Raw genomic sequence first — 18206 nt, 5'->3', positions numbered from 1 at the left:
TGAAGTCTATATAGGAACTGGCCCTCTGGTTGTAACCTCATTAGCACCATCACCGACACAGCTGAGGAAACCAGCTCATCTTTCATGGCATACACCATAAAGAGTCACTTTACTTATCCAATTGTAGCTTCAGTGAAAGTTTGCTTTCAGCTTCTTTACGATTCCTCCTTTTGCTTTATCTGTTTCTTGGCCTCACCACCATCTCAAATTATTATTATGTTATAGAAGTCAGTGTTCCAGCAAAAACAAGATTGAAAATTTCCTCTCTACTTTGAATTTCAGCTATTGAAAAAGTCTTTAAACTCATCCCACTTAATTTGGTCAATGAAAGTTTTCAGTCAAACAAACATGTAGAAACAGAACAGTTGTGCCTGACATATTGTTTTAAATTAATTCAGCAGAAAAGACCATATACCCTAGTTTAGATTGGAAAAGGTGGGATTAAAACAAAGCCAAGCTAGGCAAGGTGGATGCCTTTCCAGATCTTTCTTATGTCAGTCTTTATAGACCTTGCCCATCAGTCAATTCTAAACATTGAAAATGCCAGCTGTTGAGCAGGAGCCTTTTCACATAATATGCCTTCAGCCCAGAAGTAGCTGAGATGTGGGTAGGTTACAGGGAGAGTAGGCCATTATTAAGTGGCCAGCCATTATCTTCCCCAGATTTGGGGACAGAATTACCCTTTCATTATCTTCTGAAAGTTTTCCCCATTTTCATTTCTTATCCTATTTTGCTATTGACACCTTCCTCTTAATCCTCCTTCCTCCATCCATCATCTGTTTCAGAGAAGGCAGAGAGTGGTCCTTGACACAGAAACATCCCTTCGGATGTTAGTAATTCCCTTAGGGAAATTACTTAGTGCTTTATGAATTTCCAGAATATAAGATAGGCCATCCCAAAATATAACTTTTGAAATGCATTCCAGAGGAAAATATAATTTTCTTTTTCTTTCTTTCTTTTTCTCTCTTTCTCTCTCTCTCTCTCTCTCTTTTTTAGAGAGAGGAGAGGAAGAGAGAGGGATAGGGCAGAGGGAAAAGGACAGAGAGAGTCTTAAGCAAGCTTCACACTCAGCATGGAGCTTGCTTCAAATTCTCTCTCCCTTTCCCTTTGCCCCTCTCCCCCAAAAAAACCAACAAAAATAAATAAATAAATAAAAGAAGCTACAGCAATAGCAGGCAACTTATAGGAAATACAGATTCTCAGGCCCCACCCTAGATTTACTGAATCAGAGATTCAAGGGTAGAACCCTGTAATTTGTGCTTTATCAAGCGTGAGTCTGATGCACACTAATGTTTAAAACATACACTAATAGAGTGATCACAATGTATGTAACTATATTACTAGCATAGTACTAAATAGTGTTGACAGTGAGTTTTTATAGGCAGACAGAGGACATAAAGATCACTATTGGGCTGGGACAAATGAAGCATGGGCTGGGACAAATGAAGCATCCCCTGGAAGGAAGGCATTCTGTATAAAAGAACCAGGTGAGCAGAGAACTGGGAAAACAAATGGCATATTTATGATATACAGTTAACCACCAATGAGACTCTGTATTAGGTTCTTTTCACACACCATCATGGCTAACCCTCACAAACACCCTAAAAATATTATTCCTATTTAAATGAGAAAGTTGAAGCTCAAGAATTTGCAGAGAACAATTTGCCTGAACTGTGAGAGTTTAGAAAAGTAATGGTTGATATGGTATTAAATATACATGAGGAAGGAAATGTAAAGAGCTTTGAGTTCCTGTCCTCAGAGTCTGGACTATATCATATCCCATTGGAGTCCAAGAATTAGACAATTAAAATAAATTCTGTGAAGGAAGAGTGAAATGATGAATTTGATGTCTTAGGAAAATTAACAGGTTGGAGATAGAAGAACCTGGAGGCTTGAATAGACCCTGTAGAAGGTGTTTTCAATAGTCCAGATTCAAGGTAGTTATAGATTGAACTGGGGGAATAGCCATGAGAGTAAAAAGGAAGGGGCAGATTCAAGAAACTCTGGGAAGAAAGTAACTGTAGTTGCCTATCCAAGAGGAGAATGGGAAAGGATTTGAAGTTACGATGATTGGGAGAAATGCAAAGTCTCGGAAACAGACAAATTCAGCAGAATGAACTTAGATGATTTTTACTGGTTTTGATAGGGGAGATTTTGTTTGTTTTGTTTGTTTTTAGGATACAAAGAGGCAAAGAGCTCAGTTTTTAGACATGCTGACTTTGAGATGATGGTAGTACATCAAAGTAGAAATGTTCATCAGGAAGTCAAAAATAAGCTCACGGTCCATGGTTGGAAACATAAACTTAGGGGTTGTCGGTAGAGAGAAAGTAGTGGATGCCGTGGGAGCAGCTAAAATATTCAATAGAGAGTATGTGCCAGGAGAAGAACAGGTTAAGAACAGAATTCTGTGGAATATCTAAAAGATCCTCATGTATGAAACAGAAAGAAAAGAAAGAGCCTGATGGTCAGAGTTGGAATGACCAAAGGAGTAAAGACAGAATGAGGACAGGGTGGAATCCTGGAAGTTAGATCAAGGAGAAGGGTAAATTCTCCCACCTATGGAGACATAGGGAGAATAGGGAGAGACAACCATACTTGGTGATGAGGACATCATTAGTGACCTTCAAAGATGAAATTTCAATAGGGTGGGTGGTGGTGGGTAATGGTGGTCAGGAAGGGAGTTGGAAATAAGACTACAGGATTTAAGAACATGGGGCTTATCAAGATATGGGAGCCTTAAGTATAGGTCACATGTTCTGGGGAGTTCAATCATGAAGAAAAGAAGATCGGATGGGAAATTGTTAGTAGGAAGACTGGAATTAGGTAAAGATAGTTATCTAAGTGTGAAATACCATAGAGAGGAAAGGGGAAAAAGGGCTGGAAAACTGGAGAGGGAGAGATGGGAGAATGGAAGGAACAAAGTTATAGACAAGGTCAAAGGAAAGTGGGTCATTGGCTCTAGAACAGCAGAGAAGGGTCAGAATCTTCCTTAGCCTAAGCAAAAGGAGCAAGTTCTTGAGACTCGCGAAGGATGTATTGAGATGAAATATGAACAGGGGAGGAAACCTAAGCAAGAAAGTCTTGCTTCTCTGAGGCAGTGGAAGTGAGGCCACTGTGTAGACAGCAAAGAGACAAGCAGGAGACATAGTCAAAGAATTCCTTCTGCTATTTCTTCAAGTGACATCTTCCCATGAAACTTTTTCTAAGACACAGGGAGAGATGTGGTTTAGTAAAATGCGTATCACCTTACATTGTGACTTTCATACATACATCTGTCTCCCCTACTAGACTGTGGATCTTTTGAAAGCAGACCTCTTTACAGATTTTCTAAAGAGCAGACAAGCTCAAAGGATAATATAATAAGCACATTTGTACCATGGAAAATTGTATCATGAGAAATTGACAACTGTTAGTTTGCTGGCTTTTTTTTAAGTAAACACCAAAACAACAACAACAACAACAACAACAACAAAAACCCTGAAAACTTTGTCCTTACTGTCATCCCCTGTTCCATCCCTTTTTCTCTCTTCCCAGAAACAAACTCTATCAAGAATTTGATGTATATCCTTTCAGCCTACCTATGTACCTATTTATCTATATCCATGAATAATACATAGTATTGTTTACTGTATGTTACTGTACGATGACTTTTTAGTTCCATTTTCTATTACCAATCCTGCATTTTTTAAAAATTTTTTATTATGTTATGTTATTCACCATACAGTACATCCCTAGTTTTTGATGTAGTGTTCCATGATTCATTGTTTGCATATAACACCCAGCGCTCCATGCAATACGTGCCCTCCTTGATATCCATCACCGGCCTAGCCCAATCCCCCATTCCCCTCCCTTCTGAAACCCTCAGTTTGTTTCCCAGAGTCCATAGTCTCTCATATTTCATCCTGCAATTTTTTTATTCCACATTGTGTTTTGAAGTCTTCCATGTTGAAATATACAGATTTAGTTCATTTCTTTTAATTGCTTTTATTTATTTTTGCATCCTCCCTTTCGAGGACAGCACATACAACATAGGTACCCACATAGTAAATGTTAATTATTAGTGAATAAATTAGGATGAACAATATAATAATTTAAATGAATACACTGCACAGTGCTTTATAGCTAGGAAATACTTCTATAAATAATCTCTTTTCACTTGTGTATCGTCTTTCCCAGGCTGATGTGGTTTAGGGATAGTGATTATGCCCTATGCCTATACATCCTATTCCTAATGCCCATTTCAATGTTTGGCACTTAGTAACTCCTCAGTAAATATTGGTTGAATGAATGACTCTCTGCTATAAACATTGTATTACTACAGTCCAGATTCTGAGTACCTGAATGTTTTTCCAAGCCCATGTGGTTGGAATCAGGACTAATAACCAGGTTTTCTGATACTAAAACCAGTGCTCTTTTTATTACACCATTGAAAGACCTATTGTAAGGACTATATTAGGGAATCAATAGGAGAGGAATAATTATAATGAATTACTGCCCTGATATAACCAATAAATAGACCCCATGTACTTGTGTAATTGGAGAAAATTAATAACCATATCCAGATTGAGGGCTTGAAATTTATCATAATCATTAACTTGGAATATTTAGTCACATGGTCCTTACACGAGTTTCATATGGTAAAGGAGATATGTGAATTATGAGGGCATATAGTGTTGCAGGAATGAAGAAATGAGCAGGAAGCAGTTTCACTCAAATAGAACTGCTCTTGCTAAGGTCACTGGTAACCTTCTAATTGCCTTTGACGATATACACCGCTCCTCCCCTGACTTCAGTGACGCCCTCCCTCCTGACTCTCCTCCACCCCAATTTCTCGTCAGCCTCCCAAGAAACTCTTCCCTAAAGCAGTGGCATTGGTGTGAAGATCTGAAGAAAGTCATGAGCGCTCTAGGAAAAAGATCTCAAGAACTGCCTCAGACAGTCACCCATGCTTTATTCTGCCCTCCCGCCAGGACTGACTGATACTGCTGAATTCTTTTTACCCTTTGTCAGCCTGGTGGTCTTACCCCAGTTTTCTCACAGAGACACATCTCCACCACCTCTTGCCTTCATTGAGAAACTCCTGATTCCTGGGAGGCTGGGAAAGTCAAGATCGTTGCATGATGCCAGCTCTGGAAAGCTGCAAATTCTAATTGCTTTGATGGGCCCATCAGAGCAACTGGGGCCGTTAAGCAGCCTGAACAAAGGAAAGGTCTCTTAAGAAACTTCTTGTGAAACATAAACACTGTTTGCTTACTTTTCAAACTCCTGTCTTAGTTGGTTTTGTGTAACCACTACAGTTTCTTACAGCAGAGACATTTAATCACACTGATTTAATAAAGGCGTGCTGAGTGGAACTGCTGCTCATTTCTTATTGAATTAAGGCAGAGCACAGATTCCCGAGCACGCTTTTGCTCAAGGTGCACCCTCATAGCTTTTCTGAGAGAACCTCTGGGAGTTTTCAGATTGACCCATCATTCCCTATGAGCATGATCGACCTTGGGTATCTAGAAGATCTGGCATTGCCCCAGGACCATCTTTGGATGCCCCTTCTTCCCCGCATCATAATTTGGTGGCTGAAATTTTGGCATTTCTTGGGTATTTCATTGAATTGGTGGGAGAATAAGGTAGAGTGTTTATAATCAAGACAGTCTTATATCCTTGTAGTACTCAGAAGTGTCCTTGGAGCTTCTGTACTCACTCTAGATGGATGTAGAAATTAAACTCCAACAGTGGCTAAAAAAAAAAAAACCAAACAAACAACAAAAAAACCAAACCAAACCAAAACAAACAAAACAAAACAAACAAAAAACTCCATCAGTGGCTGTGTGGTAAACAAATGGTAAATGAGGACACTTGAATTAAGTGCAAGGAAATGAGTTGTCCATGACACATAACTATCCAAAAAGCAGCTATGGGGCATAAATGATTCATTAGAAAGAGTACTGGCTGGTTATTTGTTTCCTCTGAGCAGTCCCAGTGCCAAGGTTATACAAATTTATGGAACATACCACAATATTCAGTGGATATATGACATTTAAAAATAGAGAAATGAAGGTGGGGGGGAATAAAAACCAAAGAAAAGGGCTACAATAGGGTAATAATGAGCTAATATTGAGTCTTGAAAATACGTCTTATTTTTTAATGTGGGAGATAGTAACAACACTGAAGAGACTTGAGGGAGGGACAAGAGGGTCTCATGTCTGAGGATGGAGTTGATGAAAGGTTGTAGCCTTTAATATCTGATGATGAAAAGAGACCTCCTTTCTTTGGGTGAGTCCCTGATTCCAATTTTACATTTGTGGAGCAATTAGCAGGACTCCTCTTAGCTTTGCTTGGCCTCCTCCGTTAGAAGAATGCCTCTGATATGTAATATTTGTTTGAAAACCCAAAGAAGCTTGTTTCCTTTTGAGGTTTGCCTTACTTTTTATGTTCTGAAGTTCATTTTGGACCTCAGATTTTGCTCCAAGCAATAAAACTGGTTGGATTGTACGAACATAATGGAGCCGTAATTTTAGCCAACTGTTGGGGGTGGGGAGATAGTTAAGGTGTGTAGTGGTTTCTGTGGTTTCTCTGTGGAGTAGAATTCCCTACAAAGCTTTTCCATGTGGTGTTTTAATAGCTGTCTTAAAACTCTCTGATGTATGGAGCAAAACCAAATTAGGCTCATGTGCTAGATTGGTGGGATGGGCCGAGGACTCTGAAAAACGGAAGAAAAACAATCAAACAGCCAAGCTCAGAGGCTAAACCATCCAAAGAAGATCTGCAGGACATATCCATATTCAAAATTAAAGAAGTGATCACCTCTTTTAACCCATCTTTGCAGAACTTTCTAAGGGAAATACTATTTCCCTTACACACATTAATATTTTACCTTTGCACAGTACTTTACAATGTGCAAAATGATCCTAGGTGTATTTGTTTACTAGAGACCAGCAAAAACTTTTGGAAGGTTATATTATTAGATCCATTTTTACAAGTGAGAAACTGAGTCACAAAGGTAGGCCCAAGGTCATTTGTCTAAGAAACCGCAGAGGGAGAATTTGACAGTACTTCAGAGCTCTGTGTCTTTTGCACCAGAACTTCAATTATTTTAATCAGTGATCATATTTAATATTTGTGAAGACAAGGAAAACCAGACAGATAGCATGTGCATGCACAGTGAAGATATTTCTGGACTGCTGTGTTCTCATCAGTGAACAGAAGACATTACGGTGTTGTCTCTCTATCAAAGGAATATGCTCTTTGTTTAATTCAAACATTCAGTGATTCAGAGGCATAGTTCCTTCCAAAGTGCTGAGCGTACCTGATAAAATGCCACATACTTAGTTGTCATTCCCATACTAAACGTGTGTAAAAATTCTCTTTACTGTGTGGTTTTGGCTGCTAAGTTCAAGAGACATTTATTGAATGCTACGATATGCCAGGCCCATGGGCAAAGTAGGAGGTTGTTGAGGTGATATGACTCTAGGGGAGCCTTTTCCACTAGCCCAGACCACTGCTAACATACCCCCATTAGCAGGGCATCCCTTTGAGTTAGTCCAGGAGTTGCTCGGATTCTTTTCTGAAAATGCAGATAGCACGGAGAGAAAAAATATTTTAAGACAGCTCCAGTCACTAATGCTGAGGGGTCTGTTTATTTATCTAGTTAACAAATCAAGAATTAAGTCCCTGAGCTGAATAGGAGGTGATGCAGGTAGATTGTATTCTATGCAGGGGAAGGGGATGCTGAATTCTAGCCCTGTAAGGGGCCCAGGGGAGCCAGAATATAGCAACAGGCCAGGGAGCCTGTCTTATCTGGAGAAAGAGGTGCCCAAACACTCTCTACCAAAAATAAACTTTACTCACTTTGCTTTTGTTTTTAAGAACTAGCCCTGCCTGATATCTGTGTTTTAAGTCTGCATCCACAAAATTAATCAGATTAATATTTGCAAGTCAAATACCAAGCGTGTGATCCGTGTTCTTATTTTTTTAAGCCAGTGAGCTGGTCTCTGTCTCTAGTAAGAATTAGTGCAGTGCAGCTGTCGTCCCCCAGACCTCTGTGTGGCCACCTTGGAGCTCACCGTCTCCTTAGTCAGCTCCACACTTTTCCCCTGACTCAAACCCTTGTCTCTTTCACCATTGGATGTGGGTCGGTGTCTCGACCTGGCCTCTACCGATCACAAAATCACTTAGAGCTCCCTTCTGCCACACACTCACATTTTTCCCCATAGCTCTAACAATTATATACCTTTAGAATTTTAAACATAGTATGTTCATGACTTTTGCTCTCTCTTCCAAGCACCTAAATATTTTAGAAATATAGCAGGTAATAAGTTTATCACTGTCAAAGACCAAGTTACTCTACAAATTGACTGTCATTCAAATGAAGAGTTTCTTTTTCATGATACAACTGTTGATACTCTGTTTGGTTTTTTTTCTTGATTCACTCATAAGTTCTCCACACTTGGAACAGTATGTATGGAATAACCATCTTTGTTTTAACAACTACCAAGAGCAGAAGCCCCCCACCAACGATAATATTCATAATGGCTATGATCATTCCTAGGTGCTGTGCTCTGAAGGGCTTTCTATAGGTTTTCTCATTCTATCTTCACAACAATCCCATGAGGCAGGTACTGTCGTTATCCTCATGTATACATGGGGCACAGAGAAGTTAAGTAATTTGCCCAAGGACACGCAGATGGTACATTGAAATTTGAATTCAGGAAGTCTGCCTCCTGAGCCCAGGCTCTTAATCACTATATCAAAATGACCTTTTCCAGCAGGTCATGGAAGTGTGAGGGAATTTTACCATCTGTGGGTGAGGGGTACTTGGGGACCCTCCCCCAGGAGGCAGTGGTCCCAGTGACTCAGATGCCTGAGTGGGAAAGTAGCCCCGAGATGGTCAGGAGAAAAGGAGAGCCTTGGAGTAGGCTGCCCCTTCTCCTCCCATAATAGCCTCTCTGTCCTTACCTTGTCACCTGCTTTTCATAGAGCCCATTTTGAAAGATAGTGTTTAAGGCTGAATCCCACCCAAAGCAGCATCCATCAGCAGACAGTATCACTTCTCCCACCATGCGCTGCTGAACAGGTATGGGAGTGGGGAATGTGACAGGTGGATAGAATCTGCTTTGCCGTCAATATTTTCCCTGAGACAGTCTTCACTGTTTCATTCAGTCATTCCTAAGTCAGTCTTAGACACACGGGCCTTCCTGGGAAGGGAGCTGTGACTTGCTGCTAAACGTTTTAACAACCTGTTCTCCAAGGCAAAGCTCTAATTTGTGGCACTTGTCATTGCTGTAGCTTCAACACTTCCGCCATGGTGGATTTCACGGTATCAACGCAACCTCACCGGCCAGAGCCCGGAAGTGCGGGGGCAGTCAGATCCAGCACACTCCTGATGGAGGGGAAGATTAGGATGGAGGGGGTAGTGACGTTGCTGCAGGAGGCAAGTGTCAGGCTCTTATTCGGCACATCTGGCAGATTCTGGATCTAGACCCCTGATACCGTGTGCAGCTTCTGTCTGTCCTCTCTCCCCACCCCACCCCTTTATGCTCTCGCCATGAGAATTTCGGAGGCACCTTGAAGGAGAAAGGAATCACAGAACTTGCAGCCTGGAGGCAGTTAGGTGGAGGGGAAGAAGGAGCAGGCCATTGAGTTCCCTCTCGTTGGATGACAGGAGACAGTAGGAAGGAACGAGAAGGAGGAATGGTTTTATAGCCAATGCACGTTTGTATGTGAGCCTTGGCTTTCCCCTCTTCAATGGAAGAGCTGCTTCCTTTCCCTACCATCTGGTTGCTTGTCTGAGCTATGCCCAGGAAACCTTTCTTGGCAGAGGAATGGCTGCAGGTCCTAACTCCTCACACCCTTGTCACTGATGCCTGGCAGAAATCATGTTGGATCAGAGACAGCCCGTTTTCCTCCCAAAAAGAGCTGTGGGCTCTATATGTGCTGCCCAGTTTCCTGATACGCTACGTTCTAGAGCTTTATGATTTTCGGGGTCAAAATCCTCAGTGTCCAAGCACATTCTCTGTTGCTTTAAAATACTGATCAACAGTTGTTTATAGGGAGAGCCTTGCTTTATTTCCTATTTCTCTGCTGGGCACCATGAGGTACAAAAGCGATCAAATAGAATTTCTGACTTAAAGAGCTTATAATCTAGTTGAGAAAATGTGACAGCCACATGAACTAATTCCTAAATAAGGAGCCGTTCTAATAGTATGATGACAATGCGTCAAGCTATAGTATTTATAATAAATTGTGAGGAATCGATCATTAAAGAAGAATCTATAATAAGAAATTGTTTAGTAAAGGCAGTCAAAGCAGTTAGATGACCGCACATCCTGGGCGGTTGTATTGTTCCTGTTTATTAGATAACAATGCGCACCCATTTTTAATCTCTATTCCCAACTCATTTTATAGTTATAACCCCTTTTTAACAAATACGATTATAGCAGCCAGTTCTATGTAATAAAAATATTTCTTCTGCTGGCTAACAGCCCACACTAACACTCTTCGGCTGATGGAGATCCAAGACCCCTTTGAAGAGAAAACCTGGTATGAGACAGACAGTCACAAATCCCTCTCCGTTTGGCAGTGAATCTACTTGACAAGAAGGTCATCCTTGCAGCAGAGTATCGACAGAAAGTATAGGTTTGCGTATCGGGACAGTTGTTAAAGAACTGCACAGAATTTGACTTTTTTAATGTTGAGCTGATTTGACTTGGGGCTTGTATACATCTTCTCCAAAGAAAAGTTGCGACTACTGTTGGTTCTTCGAGCTCCTCAGGGTGGGCTCAGCTCCGGGGAGCGGGCTGTGGGAATCTCATTTCAGGTCTTTGAGGGCAGCAGGCCCCGTGCCACATGCCAGCAAAGGCAGCAGAAGACAGCATGTGTGTCCTTGCCATTCCCCTCCCAGCTGATTCCTTGTGGTAATAGAAGGAAGCAGTCACCTTCCCCTCGTCCAAAAGCTACTTCTCACTTGTCTTAAAGGGTTGTTGTAATTATCTTAGAATATAGAAGTGCCTAAGTAAAATTTGGAGAGTTTGCAATGTATGAAAGAAAGGAGTCATAAATCTACCCTGTGTCTCTGGGACAGTAGGCGTGTGTGAGACAGCTGGGGTCTGAATACTTTCTTGCTTTGGAAGAGTAGTATGTCTGTGTTTGGGTTAAGACGCCCTCCTGCCAAGCTTCAATTAGGTGAGGCTGGTAAAGTAAATAAAGGGTAATGGATTGTGTCCATACATGACTTCATTCCATCCTTTGAATGACTTTATCAATAATGGCTAGAAAGCAAGACTCAGCAATAACTGTGTCCGGTATATGCCTCCAGCCAGCGGAGAGCCGACTTCATTTCCTAAGGCTTTTGAGGTATGCCCAGACTGAAATCCTGTATCCTCCACCATCGGATACATCCAGTGTAGTTTTCCTAAAATTATTAATGTTTTCTTTGTCTAGGTTTATGCTAAGAGTTAATACAAACCTCTTGAGCTGTGCGAAACTCACCCACAGGTAGCCAGCACCTCGGGGCTCCCAAGTGTGATGACACAAATGTACACATCGTACCTTCGTTTCTCACCCATGGTCCACATTTGTTTTCTCTATACTCACTTTGTCCTGCTGCCCTGCAAACCCAAATTTAAGGACTGTGTTTAACTGCATGTCGGGGTGGGATACATGATGGAGGGGTATTCTTAATAGCTTTTTTACCAAATCCGATTTGTGTCCCCGTTTTTCCAAAACAATTTCCTATTTCTAAAACTGCTGCCAGTTAGTGGAAATTTTGGAATCCGTAGTTATCCTGAAGTAGTAAGAGAAAGATTGATAAATTACATTCGCTGAGCATTGTTCATTTAACGGTTCTTCCTAATTAGACCCCAGAGCAATAACTTACTCTTCATTACTTGAATATTATGCATTTCCTGACATCTCGCTGCCCCCTAGTGCAGCATGCTAGTGAGTGCATCCTTCTCTGCAGACATTCTAGATTTGCATTATTGTCTGATCAGTCCATTTCATGCTTACCTGGCTTCTCTGGCAATGTGATTTGACATTAATCCATGACTCAGACAAAGTCCTTCATGGGTCCCGTTTTGCCAAGGAGATCTTATTCCAGGAGCAGGAGTTTGGGGGACTAACGAGTACAGAATGGAAACGGAGTCTCAGCTGGACTCGCCAGACCCCTTCCAGTGGAGAAACCGGGCCCAGAATTTTCAGTATAGTACCGTGAACAGGAGGAACAGATCTTGTGTTAAAGTGCATGCAGACCAAAGTAACAAGAACACTCAACTTGGAAAGAGACAAGCTCAGGAAATTTCCTTAACATCTTTGAGCCTTTGTAAAACTATCATTGATTTAAAAAAAAAAAAAAAAGAAAAAAAGAAAGAAACCTTAAGATGTCTTAAGGATTTACTCCATAATCTATTTTTGAAGGTTTTATACATTTAACATGTGATACAGATCTTCATCTATTATGTTTACTATGAATGAGGTAGCCATTAGCTGCAATTTAAGGATTATGGAAAGGCGTTCTGACCCCAAAGACTTGCTCTCAAAACTGTTCTAAAACGTTCACAAAATTGTAAGCCACGTATGTGGTCTCTATGAGGTTCTGCCATGATGACCTTGAACAAGTTGTTTGACTTCGTTGGGACTCTGTTTTTCCATCTATAAAGTATTAGTGCACCTATTTAAAGGGATTACTCAGGGATTCAGTGAGATAACATATGCCTGGCACATGGCGAATTTCAATAATTGTTAGTTCCTTCCTCTTCCTCCCTTATTTTTTTCTGGTCTGAAATAGTCAACACCTGCCTTTGACACCAGATACTAATGGATAGGTGGTGGACTACAATACCCTTTTTCTGATTTGCCCCCCAAACAGTGGAGAGGCAACCCCTCCTTGTCACCATTAGCTTTCAAATCCTGGCAAAGACATTTGCAGCAGGGAGGGGGTAAGGTAGAGGAGGTCGTTAAAATCTTCAGTGTGGGAAAATGTAACTGATGGGAAGTTTGGGGTATTGCCTGTTTAGGAACCATGTGTACTTTATTGTGAGAATATAAGAGATTGTCCTCTTTCAATGATTATAGTTGCAGTTTTGACTGTGGGAGCAGACGAAAGAAAAGAAGGGCATCCAATATGGGAAAGGTCGTTTCGTGATAGCGGAATTTTTTCCCAAAAGAATACATTATAAATGTCATACTTACTTTTCAGAGTCAGAATATTTTAGAAAAACAGATGCTCAGTCTTCCTATGGTGATTTAGCAAACAAACAGAAAAGTTCTTAAACTCAGTGTAACATATGGAAACGCATCGAGCCACATTGACATGTACACACACACACACACACACACACACACACACACACTTTGTAGGTAAAATGCACATTTTTATGCTTTCATTTGTGGTTTTTGTTTTGAACTGAAAATTGGGGGGGGTTGTTAGGTAGTTAGCAAGTTTTCACGGAGAGAAATAAGAGACATTTAAGGATACTGATTATTTGATGGTAAGGAGGAATTTGCAGTAAGGTCTTTTCTCCCACCTATACCCTAGTTCTGTCATCACCCTGACCATGGCTGGACAGAAACCAGAGAGAACCACAGAAAATTACGCATTTCATTACATTTGTGTAAAATCTCTTCACATCATCTTAGACATTGTTTTGGAATCCACCAACAGGGAGTTTTACCCTATTTGAGTCAGATCTCTAGAGGGACGTTAAATTTTGCCCTGCCCAATCCCTTCATGCTATAAATGGGGAAAGTAAGGCCCAGCCAGGTCCCATGGCTAGGCTGCCCTCCCTTATTATTGATTTCTCTTTCCAAATGCCTTTATTGTGTTCATTTGTTCCGTTTCCCCATACGACTGTTAGCGTGCAAAAGCCATAGGCCTGGTATTCGTGACTCTGACTCTCAGCACCACACAGCCAGCCCGTAATTCAATAAATTCCCTTCTTAATCTCCAGGGAACTGCTTCTTCCCAAGAGAAATTATCATTATAATAGACAAAAAAGGGGGATTATTGAAAGAGAATATTGTCTTTAATAACATTTCTTTAAATTATTTGACGCAACATTTCGTGTCCAAGTGTAATTTTTTAGCCTACGTCCTAGGAAGGGAAAGGACTCATTTGTGAATTAGCAATGAGATTCTTGTGTTACACGAGGAGGAAAAGATGTGTTCTAGTTCTGTGCTTTACAAAAACTCTGGGGATTACATTTTTACCCCATATAAAGGCCCATTTGGCAACTCATTCAATTACCCGACGTTCAACAAGTACTGATAAGCTCCTCCCGTGCCTCTGGCACTATTTAGAGTCTTAGCATGTATCAGGGAACAAAAACAAAGATTTCTGCTTTCAAGATTATATCTTAGTATATATTTGTAACATATGAATGAACTATTTCTTCCCAGGACCAACTTATTCTTGGACAGCATTCTACTGAAAGCATGTCATTTTTTAAACACTGTCTTCCTTAACATGAAAGGTCTAGTTTCTCAAGAAAATGGTTTTTGTTTTTTTTTTTTTTGTCAAGTTGCATGAAATTTGGCACAACACTGCCGCCTTGCGGCTACTTGAGTCAGGAATTTACATACACTATGTGGTCAGCTCTTACCTTTTAAGGTAAAATTTAAAGGGAAAATTATCTTGTTTTAGTGGAAACCTTTGACACAAAATTACCTACCCAGGAGTATCTAGAATTTAATTCCTTCTGTTGTTTTGTTTTGTTTTGTTTTGTTTTGTTTTGTTTTGTTTCGTTTTAACAGAATGATTGGAAGGGCTCCGTCGCTTTTGTAGTTGGAAACCGAATTGAGGATGATGTTCTCATCCGAGCCCTCACCCTTGCTGTCCAGGTCCCTCAGCGGAAATCCTTCAGTATCGTGTCCTGGCAAGACATTCTCCAGCAGGTACCTGTCCCTTCCCACCTCTAGGCCCCGTGAAGACTTTTGTGCTTAAAATGATAGAATAAAATAACAAAAATAAATGCAACTATCATATCCTTGGGCTGTTTGGTAAATTGGGGTGGATTATTTTAAACAAAACTTAGCTAGAATAAATTTGTGTTGTTTAACCCGGAAGAGTTATTTTGGCCCATTATTTAGGCCCATTTTAGGCCCTTTCAGCACTCATTCATTTAACAAAATTCCTGTGGCCATACCAGGCTCCATGCTAGGCTCTCTGAGGAATGATTTATTCAATAAAATATTTAATAATAGTAAAAGACTAAACTATTTGCTGTTTCAGGGTAGTCCATAGCAAGAAAAATTAAGTCTACAGAGAAACCTAGCTGTCAGAGGACAGCGAGGAATGACCACATAGAAAAGTCCTGTCAGCTGACCTATACTCAGACGATTACTAACAGCTTACCAAAGTGACTATAAATATTTTGCCTAGTTAGTGAATATCTCTTCCTTGCTAGGTTTCTCAACCCTTCAAGCCACCTAGGTATTTGAAAGTTACTTATATCTAAGTATTCTTTAAGTATGCCTTTCTTTTTCATTATAGATTAATTTAATTTTCTTACAGATCGATGAATCAAATGCATTTCTCGGAACTCCATCTAAAAAGGCAAAGAAACCTCTAGGCAGTAGCGCTCCCTTGTATTATGAGGTAGGTGAACATCTTCATTGAAGAGATTTTTGTAACTTTTAGAAAATGAGAATTGAAGTAATAATCTTATAGTCACTTCAAAAAGAAATTTTTAAATTCATTCTTTGAAAGCAAATTCTTGCTCCTCATTGGAGCTGCCTGATGGTAGGCACTTAAAAAATCTGCCTTGCTTCTAACAAAATCCCTTTCTAGGAATAAAATTGTCCTAGATTGTCTACACCATCGCTGTATCCAATTAAAGACTATAAATCAGAAATTTTTATATACAAAAGAATTGGGTCATAATTTTTCATGGTAATTCTTGAGTGTGTGATGGTATTAAAGGGAGTTGTATGACTAGTGTATTACAAAGTGTTAGTTTCACCAAAGGAACAATGTAAAAATGCCCCCAGAAAGTGTTCCCTGAACGAGACAGAGACACAGCTGTTATAATTTTCCATCAGTCTATGAGATTTGGGCATATTTTCCATCTTACTTTAACCAACATGAAAATAATGACAATTTTTAGGTCGGTAGTCCTTTCTGTTTCTAGCAGATGCTTAACACAAAAGTCTGGCCTGGCTGACCATTGGGTTTATGCAAAGACTTAGAACTCATGCTCAGTACAAGGGGATTGCCTCTCATGCTGCCTTGTTAATATCTAACTTACAGCTCGCAAGAAGCTATAAAAATTCAGTGATTAATTAGAATATCATTTAAAATTTGTCAGGCACTGTTTTATGGCTCTTCAGACTGAAAGCATAAAGATTTTTGGATCTTTCTAAGACAAACTTGTTTGCACTTTATTTCAGTGATCTAATAAAGTTTTTATGTGTCTCAGGTCTTGGATGATTTCCTAATGGGCTCTTTAGTATTGCCTGAGTACTATCTGAACAAGTTTCATTGGGTTTATTTATGCTTGACAATAGTGTGGATTTTACAGTATTAACTCTTATTCCACCGTTCTCACTATTACGAAAAAGTGATTCTGTGCTTTTGGAGTCAAATAACATACCTGCTACCTTTTGTTATGGTGTTCTAAATGTGTCTGCTCCAGTTGAAACTCTATGTGATACCTGGATTTAAAATATTGGAAGTTTTCTTCTGAAGTAGCCATAGAAATCCCTGTCCAATTCTCGGGCCTGGGACCATTTAGCCCCCCAAAGGACTCTTTCTTCTTCAAAGATGCTCAGTAAAAATCAGAGATGATAACAGGCCAGTTTTGATGTCTAATCTGGACAGACATTTTGACTTGGATGTGGGATAGCACAATGTTACAATTGCAGAGTTCAGTAAGAAAGCCATTCCTCTCCAATATGTGCTGTGACTCTGGGTCGTGATTCCTTCACTCAGGGGAGGTCCATTTCACATCTGGCTCTACCACATTCTTCCGGTGGAGCATTTGGGCAATAAGCCTCCCACACCCACTCACATACCCTTTCCTGAATGGTTCCAGAAGAAAAGGGAAGGCAGGATGAGCACCACGGAGATTGGACCTTGGGTATACCAGACATACATCAACATCAATTTGCTTCAGTAAAAACAGATATAGAACACAAAACAAAGTCAGGCTCCTGATCAGCGTCAGCCAAGGACAGAATGCACATCTGGAGAAGAGGGTGCATTTCCAATCTCAGTTCCTTCACCCTTAGGACCTGTTCAGGAACTCAGTTACTTGGTACCTCATCCCAAGTGAGTTGAAAAGCTGCAGTAGGCAGTGCCTACTGAGAACCCCAAGGCGGTTGTGATTGTGAGTGGTGACCATGAAAGAGGCCCAGACCCAAACACTTTTGGGACTCGCAAACTTTTAAGGCTCATGAGTCTGTTTCTGCTTGAAGTCTTGCACAGGCTATAGCAACTAGGACACTTGCCACAGTTAAACTCCTCAGAAGCCTCTTTGGGAAGTCTTTTATTTTCTTTCTCAAAGGAAACTCTGCACTGGGGAAGAAAAGGTAATCTAAGAAAGTTGTTTATGCTGCATGTGAAATTCATAGAGTTCTGTATCCTCCATTTTGGAGGGAGAATTCAAGGTAGATGCTGTGAAGGCCATACCCTTAACATTTACTTCTGTTTGTAGGCTACTCTCATTGGCCTTAAATCAGAGCCTAGTCGTTCTCACTTTAAACATAGTTCTAACCAGTTTGGCTTTCTGGTTTCCTTGCCTGCAGTCAATTAGGAACAGCAAATTAAAGTGAAATGTCACCATAGTGCAGTTCATCCATGAGTAGTAAAACAGCGTCAGAACCACATTACATATTTGCAATAACGACTTGAAACGTCTGGGCTAGCAAAGACCGCATTCCTAAGTGGTTTGCTCAGGCTTTCACTTGGATGGCTTGGTGTTGTGTACACATAGCCTCATTTTGAAATTGTGTAATTTCCCCTGAAACTGTAGAGTTCATCTAGCCATAGGATTGTATATATGAGAGAGAGTCTTTATTTATAAACCACAGTTCTTTGAAAATATGCTCAGATTTGTGTTAATGTAATTCCACAGAGGCACGGCTACAGCCCATTTGTTCATTCACCTTCTCTTTTTGGAAACCATGTTCTGCTCTAGCAGGAACTACTCTAAGGACTCATATGGCAATGGGAAGAAAATATTCTCCTTTATGCATTAGGGATGTTAGCTATTACT

The 18206-nt window shown here is 40.4% G+C and overlaps 1 protein-coding gene across 1 annotated transcript in view; it reads left to right on the top strand.

Annotated features, from left to right (window-relative positions):
- Positions 1-18206, top strand: part of SPAG17 (sperm associated antigen 17) — a 212056-nt gene that overhangs the window by 18859 nt on the left and 174991 nt on the right. Inside the window, exons 3-4 of the mRNA XM_087866202.1 lie at positions 14746-14886; positions 15506-15589. Coding sequence (XP_087722328.1) covers positions 14746-14886; positions 15506-15589 — 225 coding nt within the window. The remainder of the gene's footprint in view (positions 1-14745; positions 14887-15505; positions 15590-18206) is intronic.

Source organism: Ursus americanus, chromosome 12, assembly GCF_024610735.1.
Source record: "Ursus americanus isolate L20-20 chromosome 12, mUrsAme1.1.p, whole genome shotgun sequence".
In the NCBI taxonomy this organism is placed as follows: Eukaryota; Metazoa; Chordata; class Mammalia; order Carnivora; family Ursidae; genus Ursus; species Ursus americanus.
The sequence above is the reverse complement of the archived record's forward strand: the minus strand, read 5'-3'. Positions and strand labels throughout refer to the sequence as shown.